This window comes from Xyrauchen texanus, chromosome 50, assembly GCF_025860055.1.
Source record: "Xyrauchen texanus isolate HMW12.3.18 chromosome 50, RBS_HiC_50CHRs, whole genome shotgun sequence".
Lineage (NCBI taxonomy): Eukaryota > Metazoa > Chordata > Actinopteri > Cypriniformes > Catostomidae > Xyrauchen > Xyrauchen texanus.
In genome coordinates, this window is record NC_068325.1 from 4664279 (window position 1) to 4687961 (window position 23683).

A 23683-nucleotide genomic window follows, 5' to 3' on the forward strand; every position below is an offset into this window, starting at 1 on the left:
TCCCTCCCCAGGCAGGTCAACGATAGCACCCCATGTGTATTTATAGAGGAACAAGAACAAACCTGCACCTGAATCAATATACTCGTGACACGACTTGCCCACTGCGAGGCCAGAAACCTGGCTGAGAAAATGGGCCCCGGGGACCAAGAACAGGAAGAAACCTCTAGGTCTTTATGGAAAGAACTCAAGGTGAAAGGCAGGCATGAAAATGAAAGAAGGGGATGACAGTAATATGCAGACCATTTTTTTTTATTGTTCTATATCTATGTAAAAATTGATTAAAGATGGTTCCCATCGTGGATACTGATTGGTCAATATAGCGATCCAGATATGTTAAAATGTACAATATATTAACAGCAAATCAGTACATTGTCCGAAGTTCCAAACCACCCCTCCTAGTGGGCGAAGCTGAAACTACAGTTCGGATATACTGTGCAAGCACTTACTTTAAATAGGTTTTACGTGATATATGTACTATGGCTGTTGATTTAACGTGTTTATTTAGTGTGTGCTTAAGAATATGGTTTATTCAATGGTTTTCAAAGAAAGAGTAGTTCTAAAACATCATGTAAATGAGAACTGCGATTTCCTTATGCCATTTAAGGGATTAAGAGAAAGCTATTTAACACATCTAGGTTTCTCGTGGAGAAAGCTGCTTACGTGGTCATAAGCAGTGTTCTAACAGGTTTTTGAAAAGTTTGCATGTGCGTGGAACAGACCAAATTTCAAATGTCATTGGATGGAGCACATCCACGAATCAACAAAACATTCTGGGAATACAGTGGGAAAAGCACATACACTACAAACTATACCCATTTATAAAAACCACTGTAAATATTGACAGGCCCTCACGTTCATATACACTGAGGGAATCCAGAAGTTTTACATACGTTAGAGGGAAACCCCACTATTGAAGCTCAATTCCCCTGCAGGTCGGTATAGAAAGGTAAGAAAAACAAACACGGCAACAGCTCTGGAATATCTGGAAATAAATCGAAGCAACAGGGAATAAAATAGTGTAGTCTTCCTCGGATACCATATTTGTTATTTACACAAGTGATGCAGGGAAATGGCATTGCTATGGAGAAAGCTATGGTGCTTAGACAGTGCATGTAAACGGGGACAATTCAATAACCCACTTTCTGGTGTCCATGTAAATGTAATCAATGAGCCTGTTTACATGCACACCAATACGCGGATTACTCTCTAAAATCAGCTTATTTAAAAATCTCATAAGGCAAGAAATACACGTTTACATGACATTTGAAATAATTGCGTTATTCACTACCTTTTCCGTCAAACCGTAAAGAGGCACGTACGCACATTGGATGAGCCAGTAAGAGCACCGGGTAAGGTGTTTACGTGGCATACAAAATTGGCACAATGGGCATAAAACTACCTGTGTTGATCAGGTTTTCATAAGGCGTTTATGGCCTTTACAGCGATAAAGGAACGCAGTTTATTGCGTTTACATGATCTTGCACATTGTCTGCTTATTAAGCATAATCGGAGTAAGAACGTGCATGTAAATGGAGTGGTGGTGGTGTAGTGGGCTAAAGCACATGACTGTGAATCAGAAGGTCGCTGGTTCGATCCCCACAGCCACCACCATTGTGTCCTTGAGCAATGCACTTAACTCCAGATTGCTGGAGGTCACTGTTGCCCCAAACATTGCAAATGTACAGTTCTATTCTTCTAACTGGCAATACACATTTACATTTATGCATTTGGCAGACGCTTTTATCCAAAGCGACTTATAGTGCACTTATTACAGGGACGATCCACCCGATTGTCTCTGTAATAAGTGCTTAAACTGTGGAGGGTGTGGTAAGGGAGCGTCTGAAAACCTCAGCCAGCAGCACGAAAGCAACAAATATTGGGCTGCTAATTATAAGCATATAAACATAACTTGATTAATTAAATACCCCGTTGGTGGGTCATGGATTACTGGAATTAAAAAAAGTGGGTAGCAGTGGGCAAAATTTTGAGAATCCCTGCTCTAATCAATGATTCACAGTAATAACACATATAACACAGTAATGCAAAATATTTCAATCTGAATTAGTATATTTATTATATTTATATTTATTTGATATTTTATGTATTATTTATAATTATAATTATGTTTAAACAAATTGTAAAAAGCAAAATTGCATAAGAGAGAGAAGACTTCTTTTTTTTTTTTCTTAAGTATTTTTTTTTTTTAGCATGAACCTCAATTGAATTATTCCTGACTTTCAAACAGCATTTTAGTGGTGCTATACTTAATTATATTCTCATCTCACTGAACATTATGAAGCACAGCTGCACTCAATAGAAAGACTCAGTATTCCAGCATACATGTTTCCCCCCCACATTCAAACTGTTTGTCAGCACAGATGTTATCAAGGACTATTGCATGATGAAATGGATACGACCTCTCTCTAGAGGTCAAATAATAACTGTTTTACTGACACGGATTGATAATACTGCAGTCATTCTGCCATCTGGTGGCTCAGCAGAGCATTTATTTTCCTGTCTTTTCACCCTCTAAAGGACAGTTCTGGTTCACTTTAGCACAGAGTTCTTCAGCAGTAGTTAGTGGTACTGAAGGGGTTAACATCAACTAAAGTTAAAGTTAACAAAACATTAGTTGATTAAATGTATTAAGTAAAATAGAAATGCTGTACATCAATTATGACTATTTTAATGGGTTTGCAATGTAAGAATCATAACAACATATTTAAATACATGAATGTGGTAATACATGCATGCTATTATAGGCAAGGGCTAAAATGCAACACTCAGTTTATACAACATGTAATAATTATTAATAATAATGATCATTTATATAAATGCATAACTATACAATATTAATTCTAATTATTATAATTAATATTATTCTATTTTTTGTAATAAACCTTGCGCATATTTTTAATAATGCTATTTAAAATGTATTTTTAATTGATTTCATGTAATAAATCAATATTACTTAATTAAATAATATTAATAATGACAATGTTGCACAATACTTAGCTAGAAATAGTTCAAGTTTGTTGTGCTATTATTAAACTAAGTGATTCTATATTTCAGGTTGACGGTGTCTGTGCTGGGACATTTTCGAACCATTATTGCTTTATGTAGAATCTTCATTACTGTTGACAGTGTGACGCACTTCATGAAAGTCTGTGTGAACGTTTAAAATGCTCATTCCGCGGTTTTTCTCTGCCGCTTATTGACGACTCTTAGATTGTTTAGAAAAGTTTCAGAGAAAAGTTTCGTGGGGGTATCTGAACACCGATATAGTGAAAACATGCCGCGTGTTCATTATTTTATTCCACGTCGCGAGGTGAACTTTGGTGACCGTTCATCCCCAATGACATGTTAGTCATCGTCACACTGATCCCTATTTCAAGTGTCCCGTTGACTGACAAAACAGATGTCAAGTAAGTGATGTGACATTAGTCTTTAGATATGCAAGTAAATATATTTAGATAAGTGAACATTAACCTCATAATAACTTTTTATCATTTTTTTCCAACTCCATACCGGCCAGGGCAACATAAGAAAAATAAATGATTGGGTTAAACTTAAAATATCAATGTTTACGTTTAATAGTTTTATATCACTGGCATTGCCATCCTAAGACTGAAATTCCAAGAACAGAATACATTTTTACTTTAAGAATATGAATCTGCAGTAAATCATCAATATGTTATTTATAAAGTAATTTTAACTGGATATTAACCTCTTTGGTTTATTTGTTTTGTATTTTGTTTTGCTTCGTTTCGTATTTTGTTTTGTTTTTGTTTTGCTTTGTTTCATGTTTTGTTTTGTTTTTGTTTTGCTTTGTTTCATGTTTTGTTTTGTTTTTGTTTTGCTTTGTTTCATGTTTTGTTTTGCTTTGTTTCATGTTTTGTATTTTTGTTTTGCTTTGTTTCATGTTTAGTTTTGTTTTGCTTCATGTTTTGCTTTTTGTTTTGCTTTGTTTCATGTTTTGTTTTGTGTTTTGTTTTGCTTTGTTTCATGTTTTGCTTTGTGTTTTGTTTTGCTTTGTTTCATGTTTTGCTTTGTGTTTTGTTTTGCTTTGTTTCATGTTTTGTTTTGTTTTGCTTTGTTTCATGTTTTTCTTTGTGTTTTGTTTTGCTTTGTTTCATGTTTTGTTTTGCTTTGTTTCATGTTTTGCTTTGTGTTTTGTTTTGCTTTGTTTCATGTTTTGCTTTGTGTTTTGTTTTGCTTTGTTTCATGTTTTGTTTTTTTTTTTGCTTTGTTTCATGTTTTTCTTTGTGTTTTGTTTTGCTTTGTTTCATGTTTTGTTTTGCTTTGTTTCATGTTTTTCTTTGTGTTTTGTTTTGCTTTGTTTCATGTTTTGTTTTGTTTTGTTTTTGTTTTGTTTTGCTTTGTTTTGTGTTTTGTTTTGTAGTAATCAGGATGAAGGATCAATTGGATCTTCAAAATCAGTATGTCAAAACTCCTTTGGTTTTGTCATTACATGTGTGTGGCAGGGCGGAGGGCGGGGCTGGGTCATGATTCTACACACCTGGTCCCTTAAGGTGCGTACACACTGCCAGCGACTTTGTCGCTGCAGGTCGCCAGTGGCTGGCGGTGAAGTCGCTAGTGGGTGTTCCCACTATTGGTTGCCTAGTAATGTTTATAAATGACATTCACGGATGTCATTCCATTGCTGTTGACAGCGAATCTCTTTTCTTCCCACTAAAAACAAACATTTTGGAGGGAAAAGACTAAATCTAAATGGAATCAGTACATAAAATACTTTATATCAAAGATGAATGAGAAACAAGGCGTGCTGTTTGCCATAGCGGCTGTTTATCTGCGGCGAAAATGCAAATGCCGGTCTGTCTTGGTCCATAAAATCCCTGCGATCTCAGATACACCTTTCCACGCAGTATTTTTCTTAAAAATGTCCTTGTACGTGGGAAGAGACATATCATAGAGCACTGGAAAATTTCTATCAGCAAGAATTAGCCTTTCATCCATCTTTCCGATACTGCAGGAGCTGAGAGAGAGAGAGAGAGAGAGAAGGATCATGAGAGCTCTCCCGTCTTCTCTCCTATTGGCTGTCGCTTGTCTCAACTTTGTCGCGTCGCTGGACACGCCCACATCTAGTCGCCAACGGTCGCGACAGCTCTTGTCGCCGGAAATCACTGTGCTCTCATTGAAAATGAATGGTATGGAGTCGCTGGAACGCTGGATGTCGCTGGCGCTGTGTACGCACCTTTATCAGGCTAATCAAGCCTCCGAGAGGGATAAAGGCCGATAAGGGACCGGGTGTGTAGAATCACGACCCGGCCCCGCCCTCCACCCTGCCACAATGTGTGTAAAGTCCTCAGCAGTTGCTTCATTGATTTTTGTCCCATCAGTATGCTTGTTTGATCAGAGAAAAGATGTAACCTAGGATACAGCCTATGCATTCACAGGACACAAGTTTTGATGTTCCAGCTCCCTGGATTGCTCCTGCTACTTCATCAGGCAGATTTGACACGTTCTCCGATGTGCCAACAGAACATTTTCCATGCATGGAGGAATTCTACAGTCAGGAGAGCAGACTAATGGAAGAGTACGTTGAGTTTAATTTGTACTGCTGAATTAAAAAAACAAAACAAAAACAGGAGTTCCATACAAACAACAATAGTGTTATAATTGTCAGTATTGTGTAAATTGTACACATTTGTACAAAATGTGCTGTTAGAATTGTCCAGAAACTTTCAAATCTGCAAACCCCAAATGATTTGTAAACATTTGTACATATCTGAAGATGTTTAAATGTAAAAGGGTTTACGTTCCTTCCTGTTTTTGATAATTAGCCCCTAATAATATTTGTTTCCAGCGACACAGAACTTGAGTCTACTGTTGACTATACAGAAGAGCTGGAAGAGTTCAGAAGAATCCAAGAGGAAGAAATGCGATCAGATTCTAGGTAATGAAAAATGCCTACCACCAACCTTTAATCAAGCTAGTTTGGCATTAAATAAAATTGATCTCTTGATCTTGAAATCTCCTTACAGCGATTTTTCCTACAGTGACTCATCAAATCCAGCTCTTGGTCCAGGTCACCACGCTCTTTCCGATCATGCTCCTACACTCACTCACCATACCCCAGCAGCGAAGATCCAGGTCACGCTCCCCCATGACATCGACAGTTCTCACCCCAGATCCCCTCTATACAGGAATCACAGTCCCTGTGAGGAACTCCTACCTCTTTCCAGATGGAGCGGGAAAGTGAATGTTGAAGCCAGTAAAGAGAGCTCCAGCATAAAGGTGGAGAGGAATGATGTGGTTGACACTTTGTCAAAATTTATGAAGAGCCGGTGGTGTCAATTTGCTACCTGTTTTAGACGCGTCTTTAAATGAAAACTTCTGAAGCATCAGAGTATTGCACTAAGTCCAGCTCTCCAAGCTAATTTTTTTTTAAATAATAAAAAAATAAAAAACATTATAATCAGCAACAAAAAAAACATGGAGCAACAAAAGATATATGGAGCAAGAAAAAAACAACATGGAGCAAAAATAAAACACAAGGAGGAGTAATAATTTTTTTTACTCATCACTTAAAATAAACAAGTTTAGTGCAGGTGTGAGATTGTCTGTGTTTGTATGTCATTCTCTTGTTTGCTGTAAGTGAGTAGATACTTGAAAGAGTAATGAGTAATTTTTCTATTCTGTGGTAAGATGTAAATATCCCAGTATCTGAATATTGTCATCATGCAGTAGCCTGCTGTATACCAAAGTACCGTGATACACTCTAATACCACCAAGGATGTGAGCCTTTTATTTGTAACTGAGAAACACACACACTAAAGCACATATATAAGGCAAAGCTACTATGATGCTATACTGATTCAAACCCTCATGTCAAATATAATGTAAACTGAATTTTATGAAATCATATTTCAGATGTAATTTTGCAGGTGTCCAGTAGGGGGCAGCAATAAGTGTACATGAGCTGTCCATGGTGCTGAACTCACTTAACATTGGAGTAAAAACCTTCATTAAGCTTGAAAACTTCCAAATTAAATTAAACTTTAAATAGTAAGAATAGGAAATAATCACTCATGACTATGTGTCACAAGTTTTCCTCCAGTAAAAAAACTACAAATGGTAACTTTATTTATGCAGCCATATTTATAATGCATTGTAAAGGCATTATAATGCATTAGTAATGTCTCATAATACACATCATAATATGTTTTAACTTATCATAAACGGTTGTAACCACAAGAAACATCCCTTTTTATCTTCAGAAGTTATAATATATATATTTTAGCTCCTGCTACTTCATCAGGCAAATTGGACTCTTTCTCGGATGTGCCAACAGAACTTTTTCCATCCATGGAGGAATTCTACAGTTAGGAGTGCAGACTGATAGAAGAGTACGTTGAGTTTAATTTTTACCTGAATTTGTTCAAATGTAAAATGGTTTACGTTCCTTCCTGTTTTGTTGTTGTTGCTGTTGTTAATTAGTTCCCAATATCAGTTAGTTTCCAGAGACACAGAACTTGATGAGTGTACTGTTGACTATGCCGAAGAGCAGGAGAAGAATCCAGAAGGAGGAATGCGATCAGATTCTAGGTAATGCAAATATACACCACCAAGCTTTAATCAAACTAGTTTGACGTTGTCTAAAAATGATTGCTTGTTGTTTCCATTTCAGATCAGAATCTCCATTTAGTGTTCCTTCCTCCAGTGTATTTGTCTCTTCATGTTCCTCTTCAAAATCCAGCTCTTGGTCCAAGTCATCACGCTCTGATTCCCAATCAAGCTTCTACCCTCGTTTACCATACCCCAGCAGAGACTGAAGTCAGACCCACAGCAGTCAATCCAGGTCTTGCACCCACATCCGATATTCACCAGATAGGTATTGGGATGTAAATACAGCATTGTACTGTCACTTCTTCCCAGATGGATGTCTGTCCACAGAGTGTCTTTTAGTGGTACGTGTATTTACACTACAATCTAAATTATGGGCAGAATAATTTTCTCTTTCCCACTGACTCTCATCCATCAAGGAGCTGATCTACTTATGGTGCTGTTTATCTGTAGAATTGCAGATAATGCAGTCTCCCGAGCCTGGACAATCAGCATTATAGTGCCAGTATGGAAGGGCAAGGGAGACCTGAAGGGAGGCAATTAGTTAGTGTACCAAATACCACCCGATCCGACTTCTATGTCCTATAAAGAAGATATTTGAGAACAGACTGGACGCTCATATCCGCAACATCATCAGCTCTCCCCCATCCAGTGTGGTTTCATGAAGAGATGCGTAATGACAGATGCATCCATGCTGCCTGCCTGCTCACTGAACGGCATTGTGAGAAAAGAAAGATGGTCCATATAGCATTCCTGGACCCGGGAAAGGCATTTGAAAGGGTACCACTTGAGCTCATTTGGCATGCGGTTCAATCCCATAGCATCCACCAAACACTACTTGCACTACGACGCAGCTCTTGTACTGTCACAATGTGATGTTACAAGCTCTGTACACTACCCTGCTGGGGTCAGCAAGTGTTGAAAGCAGTGCACGGCTGGGTGGGGGCGGGTCATTTCGTCATTACCAAGCCACTAAAAAGGCTGCAGGCTCGGTGCCACTGGGCGGGGTGCCGGAAAGACTTGGAGTTATTTGTGCAATGCTGTGACAGTTGTCAGAAACCAAATGCACCCCAGCAGCAATGTTTTGTGGGAGGCCCTATGGAGCAAGTCGGCGTGGGCAATCTTGGGTCGTTCCCTGTCTCCGATGCTGGGAACCACCATGTCCTCATGTCCTCATGGCCATGGACTACTTCAAAAAGTGGCCCGAGGCATATGCGATCCCCGACTAGATTGTCATCACATCGGCAGAAGAGCTAGGCAGTGTTCTACCATTTCGAAGTGCTCGAAGAGCTCCACAGCGATCAGGGGTGGAATTTTGAGGCGGAGGTGTTCATAGAGTTATGTTGCCATCTTATGGTGTGAAAAGTCGGTGTGGTAGTGGTGTAGTGGGCTAAAGCACATAACTGTTAATCAGAAGGTCACTGGTTCGATCCCCACAACAACCACCTTAACTCCAGGTTGCTCCGGGGGGATTGTCCCTGTAATAAGTGAGTAAGTCGGCCAGTCTCCTAAACTATGCAGCCAAGATCTCGGATGTTGTGTACCAATTCCGCATGGGCAATCGATGTCGACAGGTACACTTTGGACTAACCATCTGCTATTGCGCATCAGCTCGTCCTGTTTGTGCAATACCTGTACCTTTCCTACTGGCAACCAGCTTAAATGTTATATCACCCTCTTGTGGTCTACCAAAGCTATTGCGCTAGACTAAGTTTAATGGAAAGTGACTAGCCAAGATTTAAATTAGAAGCTTAATTTGTGTGCTTTCTAATCACTGTCAATGATAATATTAATATACTGATGCCTCAAAAATGTATTGGTAAAATAATGTGCCTATCAATAATCGATATATCAGTATTTTATGACATATAGTATATATTTAATTCAACATACTGCTGTTGAAAACATGCAAGGATATCCAAAGATTGCTGAAATTTCCCGATCTGAAAGACAGGATAAAAATCACAAAACTGACATTTTCACTATTGGATTAAGAGACAGGTTCGATCATTTGTGACATGTCAGTTTAAAAAAAATAAAAAATATATATAGTATTGGAATTTTAGTTTGGAGTATACGTTGCCAAAATACCCTAATTTAAGAGCGTTTTGAATTAAATGTTTGAAACTAACAAAACCTCAACTGCGTTGTGTTGAGCTACTATAATGGCTTAAAAGAAGACACTTGGAAGTTTGTTGTCCAAAACAGGTTGGTTGTCAAATCAGCTTGAACTTGCGTTTTTATTACTTTTAATACTTTTAGTAAGATTCCTTGCTGAGGAAACTGTAAATGTTTAAAATGTGACTCCTATAACAAATGCATTAGCTGAAACTTATTTAAAATTTTGGAGACCTCTTTAAAGTGTATAAATTAAGGCAGAGTTGCACACTTAATGTTTTCAATGTATATTTTATTACTAGGCATCTAGTTTACATGCTCTGTATGTGTTATGCTTGAGTAACGAGGCAGACGAGGAAATGCGGATCCAAACGCAGCTTGAACTTTATTAGACGAACCAAAACAGGAAAACACAAAGGAACAACCCACGATGGGGAAATAAACATAAAATAGTAAACTACACACGACGTGAGCAAAACAGGGGACTCGAGGAGGTAACACACACCGGGTTGACATCAAACAACGATCGACAAAGACTGAACAAAGACACGGGGTATAAATACACAAACAAGGGAAAAAGGGGCCAATGAACGAACAGAACTCAAACAAGATAATAAGGTGATTAACAGAAGTAAAAGGCAAACTAATGAGGGCAGGTGAAAACAATGACAGGGAACACGAACGCTAACAGAGGACTATGGAGTTACATAAGGGACTAAAGTGAAAACTAAGAAGTGCAAAAGTGACAAGATGGAAAAACAAGAGGGCAACAGTGAAACAAGACAGGGTAACCGTTACAGTATGTATGTTTGCAAAATCTCTGGTGTTTTAAAGAACCCAGCATCATTATCATAAGAAGAACATTATGATGTCATTTATTGATGGATGATGAGTGTATTTCTCTTGCAGCCTCCTTTGATGCAAGTCAAGCGAATATACCTCGAGATTAAATTGTGTAATGTTTGGAATGCATTTTTCTTGAGTGATCTCTAGTGGAATGACAAGACTAAAACCTAACATTTCTCCTATTGCTGCATACATTTATTTCCACATTTAAGTCATCTTTGCTTACCAGGAAGTCTAATTATAATCTGTAAATCTAATTTTTGCCGGATGCCTGCCCAAGACGAATGTAGGCGATAAAATCAAAAATCAGGATTAACTGCAGCTAAGAGCAAACACAAACAGCAGAACATTAAACAATAAAACCATTGCATTTCAACATCAGAATTGAAAAAGAACCCCCCCAAAAAAACATTTATTTCCAAAGAGAAATAGAGTAATCTTCATTTTGCATCTGCCTATTACACTGAAAACAAAATGGGAAAACACAGGTTGTCTGCTATTACTATTGCTATTGCTCGCTAAAAGTTAGCTAACTAGCATAACATAACAACCAATTAAATTGTTTGCCATTGTGGGGTCATTATCACAATAATAACTTCTCTAACACAAAATGGAGGGGTCATGTACCATCCCTAAGGGGTTTATTTTGTGAAGTCAATTGCGTATTCCTTCAGAAACATCTCTACATGGTTGAGTTTTATTGAACTTTTCACTGAGCTCAAACAGCGGCAGTGAGAAAAGACCGCTCTTGACAGTGCCCATCTTTACTTATTCTTCTCTTTTATGGTTCTTTTACTTCACCGTGGATAAGAAAGGAGTTGAATATGATCAGTCTTCAGCAGGTGGTACAATTCAGGCAAAACTGGAAAAATATACGCATATGTTATTTCATTGTGAAGCTTTGATTCTCCCCTTTGCAATGAGCCTAATGGCATTGCTTTATCTTGTTCATAAATGGAGTGGTTATGGGTCAAATTGAGTTCATTTCAGTGCCTGAGCTAGGTCTTGCTGGTACTATGTAAAAGTGATTCAAAAAAATATTTCCCAGCTATCGGCTGCCGATATATTGTGCACGCCTAATGTTAATACATAACACTTATATAAGGGATGGGGATTTTTTTTGGTAATTTTATAGTAGAGTTCTCTAACCCACAAAAAACGACTATTTGATTAATCGTAAATTAAAATGTCAAAAATAACTGAAGTATGACACCTACGTGAAATGTACATTTTGCTTTATTCACAAACGTTACCAAGAATGGTTTAAAAATAAGGTAACTTCAACCAACTATTCTTTACTAATGAGAATTTTTTTTTCAATATAAAAATAAATACATAAATAAAACATTTGTACTCACCCAGAGTTTAGAAACATAACAAAGCATATATAAACTATAAGTCTACAAAAGGCCATCACATTTTATTAATCAGAAAAAAAGCAAGTGGTCCAAATGTTTGCTTTTTTCAAAAATGCTCTGCCCAGTTAAGAGATTTAACACACACATACTTGTCTGATAAGCTTCAGAGTTTCTTGTACCACTTCGCAATTACGTTCCACTATAATAGCAGATCATTGTCTGTTGGCTTTGACTCCAACAAGAACAGAAGAATATCAGTACAATACAATGCATTAAGAATCAAAATATTACAAGTATTTCTAGTTTTATTCTTGTAATTTTAGATTATAAAAACATGTTCAAAATATTTCTATAAACTTCAGCTTCTCTAACTTTAAAAAATAACAACATATATTAATTCTGGGAAATAAAGCCCAAAGTGTCTTCTTTTAAAAGATACCACAACTGTGTCCATACTCCAAAGGGTCCTGTAGATACATCCATTTCAGTTCAGGTATGTGATTTTCATTGTTTGTGCACAAAAAGTGGGTGCTTATCAACAGGTTGGCATATTTAAGCAATGTCCATTTTATGTGTTTCATCTAGTGCTATCAGTCGATTAAATGTTTGTCTCGATTAATTGTATATAGTTTTTTTTTCCATCTTAGGAAAGAAAACAAAGTTTTAATAACATTTTCCAAACAAAGCTTTCTGCAGTATAAAGATAGAAATGCACTAAAATAGCACCAATTCAAGTAATATTAAATGTTTCCCAAAGTCTAAGTGGGAGTTTGACTCATTGAAAGAACTAGTTTCCCCACATTGGTTTCATATTCATTGCAATGGGCATCAAATCTCTTAAACTCATCCTCCACAATATTATTCAGCCGGCAGACTTTGGCTATCCACTTTGTTACAGCAATCGTGAAGCCATGTTCATAATTTGTGTCAGGGTCTGAGTGCCAGCGTCAAGGGCCGCTTTTAACTCAACATGAAAAGCGTTTGCAGACAAAAACGTCTCATTCTGCATTTTGGTGAGAGTTCAGACATGGCGTTCTTCTGTGGTAATTAAAATGCACTTACTTAGGCTGATAAATACTTGATTTCTATCACAAGATCCATCTAGGCTTGTTTTGTACATCAAAGAGTGTAAAGAGCTCATTTCCCCATCACTTCATCACTGACACTGAATCACTGCTGTGTGTTTGTGGTGTGTCCTTCAGTTGAATGACTCCAGGTGGACACATTGCAAAGGTATCACCCTTCCAACCAGTGTTTGTGCTGTATTAACTCTAAATGCAGTAATCGCGATTATGAAAAATTGATGTGTTAAACTTTTTCAAATAATCACATCTGTTAACTTGCTCTTTTTGGAAGCTCTAGATACATCATGGCTTATAAAGCATTATACACCCATGATGGTAATGGATTACACTGTAACTATATGGTTACAATTATTTATGCAAAGATATAATGGATTACAATGTGTATTATTATTCATTATGAATGACTTTGTCATACATTACACATAGAGGCTTCTCTCACATTCTTCCTTTCTTCTATATGTCTTGTCCCATAATCCTCCCTTTAAAAGGAGCATGGATTAGGAAACCCCTACTGAACTCCTGAGAGCTGTTTAATAATGTCAAAACATGTTATGTATCCCTGTCAGTTACAGTGAGAACATTAGCTTGGCAGAATATTGACAGCTCCACATCATTTGCACCTGTTGTGCATGGCAGATATTCAATTCCAAATCCTACTGAGTTGCCTATGAATGGCAGAATTTTAAAGAGGTGCATTCCCGATGCAAAGAGTCTTCCAACAGGTATGCATTTGAAATATGCCGCCTCCTAAGATACCCTGTTTCAGCTAAATTGTAAGGCTGCATTGTAAGTATACTTCACAGAGAAACCCATAATGGATACAATAATGATTATTGTATAATACAAATTATAAAATAATAATAAAAATTCAAAATGGCGGACGACGTGAGAGAAATGGCTTATATTTCCTTACTACATATTGTAATGTCTTGCTAAAAATAGTTAAACATCCATCCATCCATCCATCGTCAACCGCTTATCCTGTGTACAGGGTCGCGGGGGGGCTGGAGCCTATCCCAGCTAACATTGGGTGAAAGGCGGGGGACACCCTGGACAGGTCGCCAGTCCATCGCAGGGCCAAACATAGACAGACATACACTCACCTCCACATCCACATCTAGGGCAATTTTTTTGGAGACACCAATTAACCTAGCCTGCATGTCTTTTGGATGGTGGGAGGAAGCCGGAGTACCCGGAGAGAACCCACGCAGACACGGGGAGAACATGCAAACTCCACACAGAAAGGCCGGGGCAACCAGGGTTTGAACCCACGACCTTCTTGCTGTGAGGCGACAGTGCTAACCGCTGCACCACCGCACCGTGTATTTTTGTGATTATTAGAGTATCGGCAGAGACTATTTAGCAGAGACGGACCAATTCTTTAACAGATTTAATATCCATTGCAATGAAAATGCAACCTATGTGGGGACTAGTTCAATTAATCAAACTCCCTCTTAGACTTTGGGAAACGTTTATTGTTACTTGAATTGGTGCTATTTTAGTGCATTTCTATCTTTATACTGTGGAAGGCTTTGTTTTGAAATGTAAATCAAGCATAATATTGTTAGATTTTCTTTTCTTTCCTAAGATGGAAATAAATGCATTTTGACAGGAAAAGAAGAATATTTCAAATCAAATTTCTGCACTTTCAAAAGCTGCGATTAATCGTGATTTTCTATGAAAAACTAAACGATTAATCACGATTAAAAATATGAATTGACTGACAGCACTAAAACAATAAAATAAATAAATAGAGCTGTCAAATTAACATGTTAACGCATGCAATTGATTAAAAAAGGTTAATTAAATTTAAAAAAATGAATTGCGATTAACGCATTTATCGTTAATACAGCATAAACACTGGTGTGAAGGGCGGAACCTTTGTATTGAGTCCTCCTGGAGTCATTACACTGATGCACACGCCACAGCACCAGAGCCCTTCTACCAAATGAGCCTACAAGCTTGGCATAAAATAGCATAATGCGGCAGTTCCATAGACATCCTATGGACGAAACTGTCTTAACACACTGGTTGACCATTACACTCCCTCCTATGATAGAGCTGTGGAGGTTGTTATCTCAATGAATAAAATACTCTCTGACAGCACTTCCCTGTCAGTGATAAAATTATGGAGAAAGGACCTTTTAACACTATTTGATGTACAAAACATGCCCAGATGGGACTTGTGATAGAAATCAAGTATTTTTCAGCCTATGTAAGACACGTTTTAATTATCACAGAAGCATGTCAAGTCTTAACTATCACCAAAACAAAGAATGAGACGTTTTTGTCTGCAAGCGCTTTTCATGTGGAGTTCAAAGCTTGATGCTCTAATGAGAATCATGAATGCAGCTTCACGATTGCTGTAACAAAGTGAATAGCCACAGTCTACTGGCAGATTAATAGTGTGGAGGATGAGAGTTTAAGGGATTTAATGCAGATTGCAATGAATATGTAACCTATGTGTAGACTAGTTTTTTCAAACTCCCACTTAGACTTCGGGAAACGTTTAATGTTACTTGAATTTATGATATTTTAGTGCATTGTCTTAATATTGTGGAAGGCTTTGTTGTGAAAATGTTAATAAAGCATTTATATTGCTACATATTGTTTGTTTCCTTTCATAAGATAGAAATAAATGAATTTTAATAGTGTCAAATTTCAGCACTTTTAAAATCTGAGATTAATCGCGATTAATTACAAAAATATGCGATTAATTGCAGTTAAAAATATATTGATTGATGGCTCTAAAAGAAAAATACTTTTTTTTTTTTTCTTGCCCAAACAATTTCTCAGTTAGGGTGAGAGCATAAAACTAGACATATAAATGTAAACAAAAACAAACAATAAAATGTGTTAAATAGCATTTAAATGTTTATTTTGCTATAAAAAAAAATTGCAAGGACACCATATGAATCATATGAAATGGCAAATAATTGTTTCTTAAGAATATTTAGTGAATTTGGTCCCAGTTTATCTCTCTGGCTCAAACAAAATTTTCCTAGTTTTACTTGTCCAAATCTAAACTTTGCCCAATGGTGACCCACAAGATACAAAACCAGCCCACATTATGATCTCATTGCTGTTAAATGGGATCACCCAGCCAAACACAGACTGTCATAGTTGCAGTTCCAATGTTCTGCCCCATAGAGCAGGACGCCGTGTCTTTCCAGGCGGCCCTGAGCCTCAGGGAAGGAGCTGCATTGGTGGCTTCCCTCCATGAGTGTAATGGATAGTAGAGACTCTTCAGGCTGTCTGAGCAGAAGCCAGCACCATGCAGGCCAAAGAGAGGCAATATCCTGCCTTGACACCTGGGCTGAGCCCGGTGACAGCTGAATGAAAGTGTTTTTGTGGAGGCTGATATCACTCTGAGCAGATGACAGAAGCCTGAGGCATTGGAAGTGTTCTTCCGCCCATGTGCTGGAAGCCTTTTTCACATTTGGACAATGTGAAACTGTCAGTCTTGTGCCTACATAATAGTACGTTTGCGTAATGCCGAAGAAGTGATCTCCTAATTATTTGTGTTTTTTAAGTATTAAACTTGAGTAACACATTGAGTTGTTTGCTCTACACTTGTGAATTATACCTTATATCATGCAGCTTACTGAGGAGAGGTGGCTATTCATTTTCACAGTTTTGGTGGATGATAAAACAGGTGAAAAATGCTAATAGACTGAGACATATCCAGCTGCAGACCTGCAGCACCACCAGTTTCAGAACCCCAGCGCCAGAACCGGAAGTGAGGGGCGGAGTTATTGACAATGAGACAAGCATGGCGGAGAGCATGGTGAGTTGTGTAACGTTGTCTAACGTTTTTGACCTCATGTGGTGAAGAATTATCGCATATATTAAGTTCAGCGTTTATCTGCTAAATATTTAATTTGTGCATAACTTTATCATCTTATTGAAGCTTGAATATGTTGTCATACTTTATTGTATTAAAATGAAAAATTCTACGGATGGTTCGATACATTTTTGCGTGTTGTAAATGGGCCTTGCGGTGATGTTTTGAAGACATCTTGTGAAGGTGTTAAAGTGTTTGTTCCACGTTCCTCTGTTATATGCATTGTTTGTGAGTTAATGTTACCTTATAGTTGTGTTTTTTTTACGTTGAGATTATTGTGTGGTGCTTTCATCTCTTTTAGAGACATATAACGATTCAGAGAGGTGACTCATTACCTGAGCTGCAGCAGTGCAACAAGTGCTGCAGATATTACCACTGCCAGTGTATTTAAGCCAGCCAAACTTGTCAAATTAAAAAGTCATGTTCAAATCCACTTTAACAAGGCAGTTGTATATGGAGGTATGAATATCTTGAGTTATTTGTTTAATATATGTACATCCAATATATTATAGCATAATAGTTTACTGGTATACTGATTTATTTTAGGCTTCACTATACACAGATGTGGACTGGGATGTAGAACAGCACTGCATTACCACTGCCCATACTGTGATACTACAGTTTTAAGGAGAAGGGATTTTGAGACGCATGTACAGGTTTGCAAAAAAAACCCGCTTCCAACTTCAGCCACAATTTTATCACCAGCCACTGCAGCGCTGACCACACCTTCTCCAGCCACTGCAGCGCTGACCATACCTTCTCCAGCCACTGCAACGCTGACCACACCTTCTCCAGCCACTGCAACGCTGACCACACCTTCTCCAGCCACTGCAGCGCTGACCACACCTTCTCCAGCCACTGCAGCGCTGACCACACCTTCTCCAGCCACTGCAACGCTGACCACACCTTCTCCAGCCACTGCAGCGCTGACCACACCTTCTCCAACCACTCTGACCACACCACACAGGGTTCGTGTGCAGCCTGTGATAAAAAAAAAATGCCCAGTTTGCAATATCCTCATTAATAGAAAAAACTTAAAAAAACAGATTGACCGCAAACACACAGAACAGCCAATACAGGACATTAATGCCACATTCCATCTTGTAAGCCAGGACAAATGGCATATTTACAGTCCTTAAAGTTACCAAGGGTCACAGTGTTCCTCTTCATATTCAGCTCAAGACATGGGGAGAACACCATAAGGTCATCTGTGAATCACATGAATGTCAGGTCAACATGGAAGTTGCACAGAGGAGTGGCCTGTCATCATATCTGTGCAAACACATCCGCTCTGTAACTTACTGCACATCTTCTGCAGAACCAGTCTCCCTGAAAGAGGAGATTTTAACCGAGATGGTAAAAGCAAAGTGGTTTAGTAATGAAAAGAAGAAGATATGCCTTACTCACCAGCAGCTTGCCAACAGCAATTGCATACCACTCTCTGTTCAAACTTCAATTGGCACCCCTGAAACAAAGAAATTAATTTCAGTATTTGAACCCAGTGTCTCCTATTACAGTCGGTTGGGACGTGTAATGGTTGTGTATGACTCAAAATTAAACACATGGCATTGTCCCTGTGCCAAATTGAGGCGTTCATGTGTGCACAAATATATTGCAAAATGGCACCTTTTTCAGACCCAACCTGAGTTGTTTCGAACAGTCTTCAGCAGAGAAGAATCACCACTCAAAGGGCCACATGCACAGTCTGAGGAGAAGGATTTCAGAGAAGACAGTCCTGTTTATCCTCCAAAAGATCTGGGGCTAAAAAATATGGTATCTTACATTCTTCTGCACAAGAAGATACCCGTTGATCTACCAGATGATGTGCATGTACCATCACCAGACAAAGACTACCCAAGGAACCTTTGTCCAGATGAAAGTATCTGTCATAGTTGTCCAGGTGTTATCCCCCTCAGTGATCCCATCCTAATTACAAAGAAGGCTAAAATACTCACAAACTGGTCCATTATTGAAGGTATGATTTGGTGTTATGTAATTGCGTATGTGATATTCAGCTAGATTGTCCTCTGATGTATTACTTGTTTAAATTTTAGACGTTGCCACCTACTGTAAGCAGTGCCCACTTTGTGGAATGTTCTACCGTTACCAGGAGTGGAAAGACCACCTACATAACTTCAATGACCACATCATCCTTGCCATACCCTTATGCCTAACCTTGAGAAGCCTTCTCCAGGTAACTTTTAATGTAACACAATGGTGTATGTATTTATGTATGTTACTTAAAACAGATTTTGTTTATTTCAGGTACATACTTCTGTCAGCAGCGCCGTTGATTTTTTGCAAGATTTGACCGGTTTAAAGTTTCCGTCAGCAGACACAGTGCTGCATGCTTATTTACACTTTGAGGCCCTTACAAAACATGAGTATGAGTATTCATGCGTTACTTGTGGTGATTATCCCCCTGTTGTGATAATGGATCTACACAAAAAGGGTGTTTTCCAGCTTTCTGGTATGTTTATTGTAATCATGTTCACTTCCAAGTTTGTTTTATTTATTTATTTTCTATTTATTTTTCTTCATGTTATTGCCATATAGTGAACATTTTTGGTACACATTTTGTTTTCTTCCAGTTAATGACATAGAGGAACCCCCAGAAAACTATCAAGGGGAAGTCAATCTGGAAACATTCTGGGAGGCATTGTCCAAAGAGATGATATGTCGTGGATTTGTTGCAAGTATGTGCAAACATATTTTTTTATGCACCATATTGCAAAGAAATTAAAAGAATCACACAGCTTATTATGTTTTTAATTCTGCTTTTGTAGGTGGGGCACAAAATCCATTTGTTTTTAAACCCATGTATCACTTCTGGGCTCCTTGGATTGGCAAGAACACACGTTGTTCAGATAGTGTGCTAAACACAGAGTATGAAAAACTTCATTCTTCAAAGTCTGCCTCAGAGACCGCAGAAATTACGGTGACAGAGGAGAGGCTGAAGGAAGAACTTCAAAAGCAAAAGGTTTGTTTGTAAAAGTACTACTAATATTGTAGTTCCAATATACTACACTATATTCAATAATATTTTTTTGTAGGTTAATGTTATTCGAAAACTATGCAAAGAATGTGGTCTGGACTCCATTGGATCTCGGAGTGACCTTCTCCTCAGATTGTCTAATGAAATGAAATCGAGGCAAACATATGATAAAATCTTTGAAAAAATCTGGGGTGCCTCTGGTGAGCTTAATTTCTAATACTGTTTTGTCTGGTGTTACAAATATAACCTTTGATATTACAGTCAATATATTGCCAATACATTAATGTTTAAAACTTTGTAAGAATTTTTTTTTGAAGAATGTCTTTTTTTGTGCTATATTAGGAGGCTGGGGAGTCTTCATGTGCCCATGTGGCATAGTTTACAGTTTAAAAAGCAATCTTCGAGCAGAAAGCCCTCGAGATTTTGCTGATCTTCTGTTCTCATGGAAGCATCTGCCGAACATCATTATTTATGACTTTGCACGCGGTTTTGCAACACATGCCAATCTAAGGGCACCAGAAAGCATACCTATATGTCCATATGAAGGACGCTTAGCAGAACCCAATGAAGAAACATTAAACTTGCCAAATCTGGAAATCTGAAAGTGTCATTGCCTTGGCTGGAGGAAAAAATGAGTGTGAGCGATCCTCAAGGACACCCACTGACAGGGTCTTCGGATCATTCCAAAGACAGTAGAGATGTTCTGAGGAAGATCACTATAGTGCCTCAACTAGCTGGCAAAATAAATAGCCAGGTTGCAGAGCAACTGTTCTCAAAGATGAGAAAAAATAACTACTTTTTGAACATGTCTCAACCATCAACACATCTGTTTCAAATGAGGACCATAATTCACCACTATAACGAAAACAAGAACAACAAAGTGAGGACTAGATTAATGAAGACGTTTGGATCAAAGTTGGTGAAGAATATGCATGGACAGGCTGTGCTGGGTAAATGAAAATATCTTATATATATATATATATATATATTTATTTTTTTAAGTAGTGGAAATGCATAGGCCACCATCCAGTGTTTGTGTTTAAAGGAAATATGAGGTTTGGGTCTATCTCTTGTTGGCTGTTTGTATTGTTATAGAAAATTCTGACATCTCCACTGAGGAGCCAGTCCCCATAGACATTGAGATGGAGGACACAACCCCGACCTCAATGATGGTCCCAACCAGTAGTAAGTGTTAATATATCTTGTATTAAGTCTTGATATATCCTGATGCAAGGTATTGTATGTAATTATCCATTTGAACTATTACAGCAGAAAATGAAATTGTCTGTAACATCAAACGCCTGTCTGCCAGTAGAGTGTGTTGGGATTGTCTGCCAAGTCATAGGCAATCAGCAATGGTATGTGAATGACAGTTTTCAGTTTTATTTGATGTTGTAATGGCACTCACAAACCAGAATTTATGAATTTGAAATGCAGAATGAAGAATTTTTTTAAATATATATATATATATATACTATGTAATTTCTTCTCTCATTTGTCTTTAAGCTTGAATGGGCTTTGGGGACAGATGACCCAGATGAGACAATTGCCAAAGTTGGAAACTTGGTTCTGAGAAGGAAAGATTTCTGTACTCTAGGTCTCAATGAGCTGTTAGAGGCAACAGTGAGTTGACATGCAATAACATACAATAACAATATGAAATGTTTGTGACTGTTTACAGTTCTCTTTTTAAAAACTGCAGATTGCAAACAGCTGTCTTGAGGTAATCGCATTGGTGGCTAAGGAACGAGTAAGTTTTTGTAAAGCTGCAAATCTCAAATAGTCAATAGTCCCTAGTTGTCTAGTGTACAGTCTTACATTGGTATGTTATGTTGTAGGGAATGGATGTGTGGACAGCCAACGCATATGTTGTGGTGACCTGGTTGCCTCCAAATAATTTGGACCCATCCTTGTCATTTCCAGTGAGGCCACAAAGTTACATAACATTCACAGCAGTGTCCAATTTTATTTTAAACTGAATGGATTTTTTTTAAATCATCTATAGGATTGTATAGCACTGAAAGATTGCATTGTCTTCCCTGCTTGGAAGCCAGCACACTTTGCAGTGTTGTCTGAAAATTGCCTGCTTTTGTCTCATCACAATTCAGAAATGCCATTTCATGATTCTGAAGTACTAACACTATTTTTTGCAGGTCATGAAGCCAAAAGATAGGCACATGTACTTCCTAGATTCAACCAATCCATATGGGTTGAGTGATGAGAGATATGTGAAAGTTTTCAGGTTGCAAAAATAAATATAGAAGTGAAAATGTTCAAGGTTCTTAGTTCAGGTTTGCTGTTCAAGGTTCTGACTTCAGGTTCGCTGTTCAATGTGTGTGTTCAAGTTTTGCCGTTCAAGAGTTTAATAAACTTGCTTAATGGTTACTTGCATGATGTTCTGATTTTGCATGCTGTGACAGTTTTTACAAGAAAGACCAAATACTGTTGACTGTGTTTTTGCATGGATTCAGAGCTTCAAACTGTGTGCTGCACAATGTAACTTCATATTAACAAATCTGTTTTATTATTTTTGTTGCAGTAAGATGACAGCCAAAATTGCACCTGGCACATGGGTGCTACTGAAAAACAAGGTTGGTTATAAAGAAGTCTGCTAAAGTTGGGACTGCTGAAGTGTCAAACCCTTAATAAACTCATGCTTTTCTTTTTCTTTTTTTTTTTAGGATATCCCCCAACAGATTGGTGGTGTAGACTGTGGAGTCTTCATGTTGATGGTGAGACATTGTTTTGATATAATTAAACCAGATTGGTGTGGTGGTGTTTTTATTTAAATTTTTTAAAGTTGTTAAATACGGAACAAGGAAGAATTTTTTTAATTTGACGTTTACAGAGATAATGTTCCTTAATTTTTGCTGTTTTCCAGTATGCTCTACATCTTGTCTTGGGAGCACCCTTTGATTTTACATCTGTAAGTAATTACCAGTTCAAGTAATTGACCTTTATGATGTTGTAGCAGTTGAAATATCAAGATTTCTCTATTTTTGTCTTACAGTGCGACTTTCCAAACATACGGAGATGGTGGGCTCTTATTCTTATGGAGAACTTTGGGGTTTTCTCTGAAAGGTAGATACTGGACATTTACTCCAGCCCACCGTTACATTTGCACCCTCTTCTGATCAATTTTAAATTAACCAAGATGTATATATTCCAGTGCAGAAACCCTACAAGAGTCCCTTCCATGTGAAGAACAAGCTACGCTTAGCAACAGTGAGGCGGTGTGTGTGTGTATATATAATCTCTTTACATATAATACAGGATGGTCATGATTAAATGGGCCTAGGGGTGAATTGGTTTTTTGTTGTATATATTTTTATTGTTTCTTTTAAAATGATGCTTAATTTTCTCTTTTTTAGTTTTTTGACATGTTTTATTTTACATAAAGAAAAATGCATGCTGCACATGTCCTTGTGGAATAAAGTATATTTTATATAAAATGCCCATAAGTTTCAAGCATTTTTTTTCACCATCATGATCAGGAAGTAACTCTCATAATACAATGAAACGGATAACTATATACAATTATATTACACAAGATCAATGTTTTAAAATGCTTATTGTACTGTACCTTAAAGAATCATTATAACATACGTATAAAGTATGATGTTTCGTTTGTAATAAAAGCAAACTACTCTCCAAAACGTTAGGTGGCGCTACTCGGTTTAGAACGTAAGCTCCGCCCCTCACTTCCGGTTCTGGCGCTGGGGTTCTGAAACTGGTGGTGCTGCGGGTCTGCAGCTGGATACTATTGAATAGACTTGCATTGAAAGAGGGACCTAAGTCATATCTAGAGACCAGGATATAATAGAGACTTGAGCTCTTGGGATGGGAACTG

General features: G+C 37.8%; 2 protein-coding genes across 3 annotated transcripts; both read left to right on the forward strand.

The window, feature by feature from the left end:
• The first annotated feature begins 5405 nt into the window (after positions 1 to 5405).
• Positions 5406 to 20435, forward strand: LOC127640967 (uncharacterized). The gene is given in 13 exon segments (XM_052123708.1): positions 5406 to 5557; positions 5828 to 5917; positions 6006 to 6308; positions 7462 to 7569; positions 17158 to 17297; positions 17385 to 17949; positions 17951 to 18813; positions 18893 to 19032; positions 19104 to 19308; positions 19430 to 19534; positions 19625 to 19818; positions 19892 to 20033; positions 20176 to 20435. Coding segments are annotated over 13 exon segments (3267 nt in total).
• Positions 20436 to 20464: 29 nt separating this feature from the next.
• On the forward strand, positions 20465 to 23252 carry LOC127641352 (uncharacterized). 2 transcript variants are annotated; one of them, XM_052124313.1, is made up of 11 exons: positions 20465 to 20783; positions 20929 to 21018; positions 21103 to 21191; positions 21340 to 21456; positions 21536 to 21583; positions 21672 to 21755; positions 22373 to 22424; positions 22515 to 22565; positions 22715 to 22759; positions 22844 to 22914; positions 23003 to 23252. In XM_052124313.1, exons 1-7 carry the CDS (start codon positions 20465 to 20467, stop codon positions 22373 to 22375), a joined length of 750 nt encoding a protein of 249 aa, XP_051980273.1. In that variant the 3' UTR covers positions 22376 to 22424; positions 22515 to 22565; positions 22715 to 22759; positions 22844 to 22914; positions 23003 to 23252. The 2 variants fall into 2 exon arrangements, with proteins under 2 accessions (XP_051980273.1, XP_051980272.1); XM_052124312.1 differs by lacking the exon at positions 22715 to 22759 and having other exon boundaries at positions 21672 to 22424.
• Positions 23253 to 23683: the final 431 nt, after the last annotated feature.

What these genes read in the sequence shown, in the direction of transcription:
- LOC127641352 (XM_052124312.1), top strand. Translation starts at nt 20,465, where the DNA reads ATGAGTGTGAGCGATCCTCAAGGACACCCACTGACAGGGTCTTCGGAT. An exon ending in AATGATGGTCCCAACCAGTA is followed by an intron (nt 21,019 to 21,102) that starts GTAAGTGTTAAT and finishes GAACTATTACAG; the next exon opens with CAGAAAATGAAATTGTCTGT. An exon ending in GTCATAGGCAATCAGCAATG is followed by an intron (nt 21,192 to 21,339) that starts GTATGTGAATGA and finishes TTTGTCTTTAAG; the next exon opens with CTTGAATGGGCTTTGGGGAC.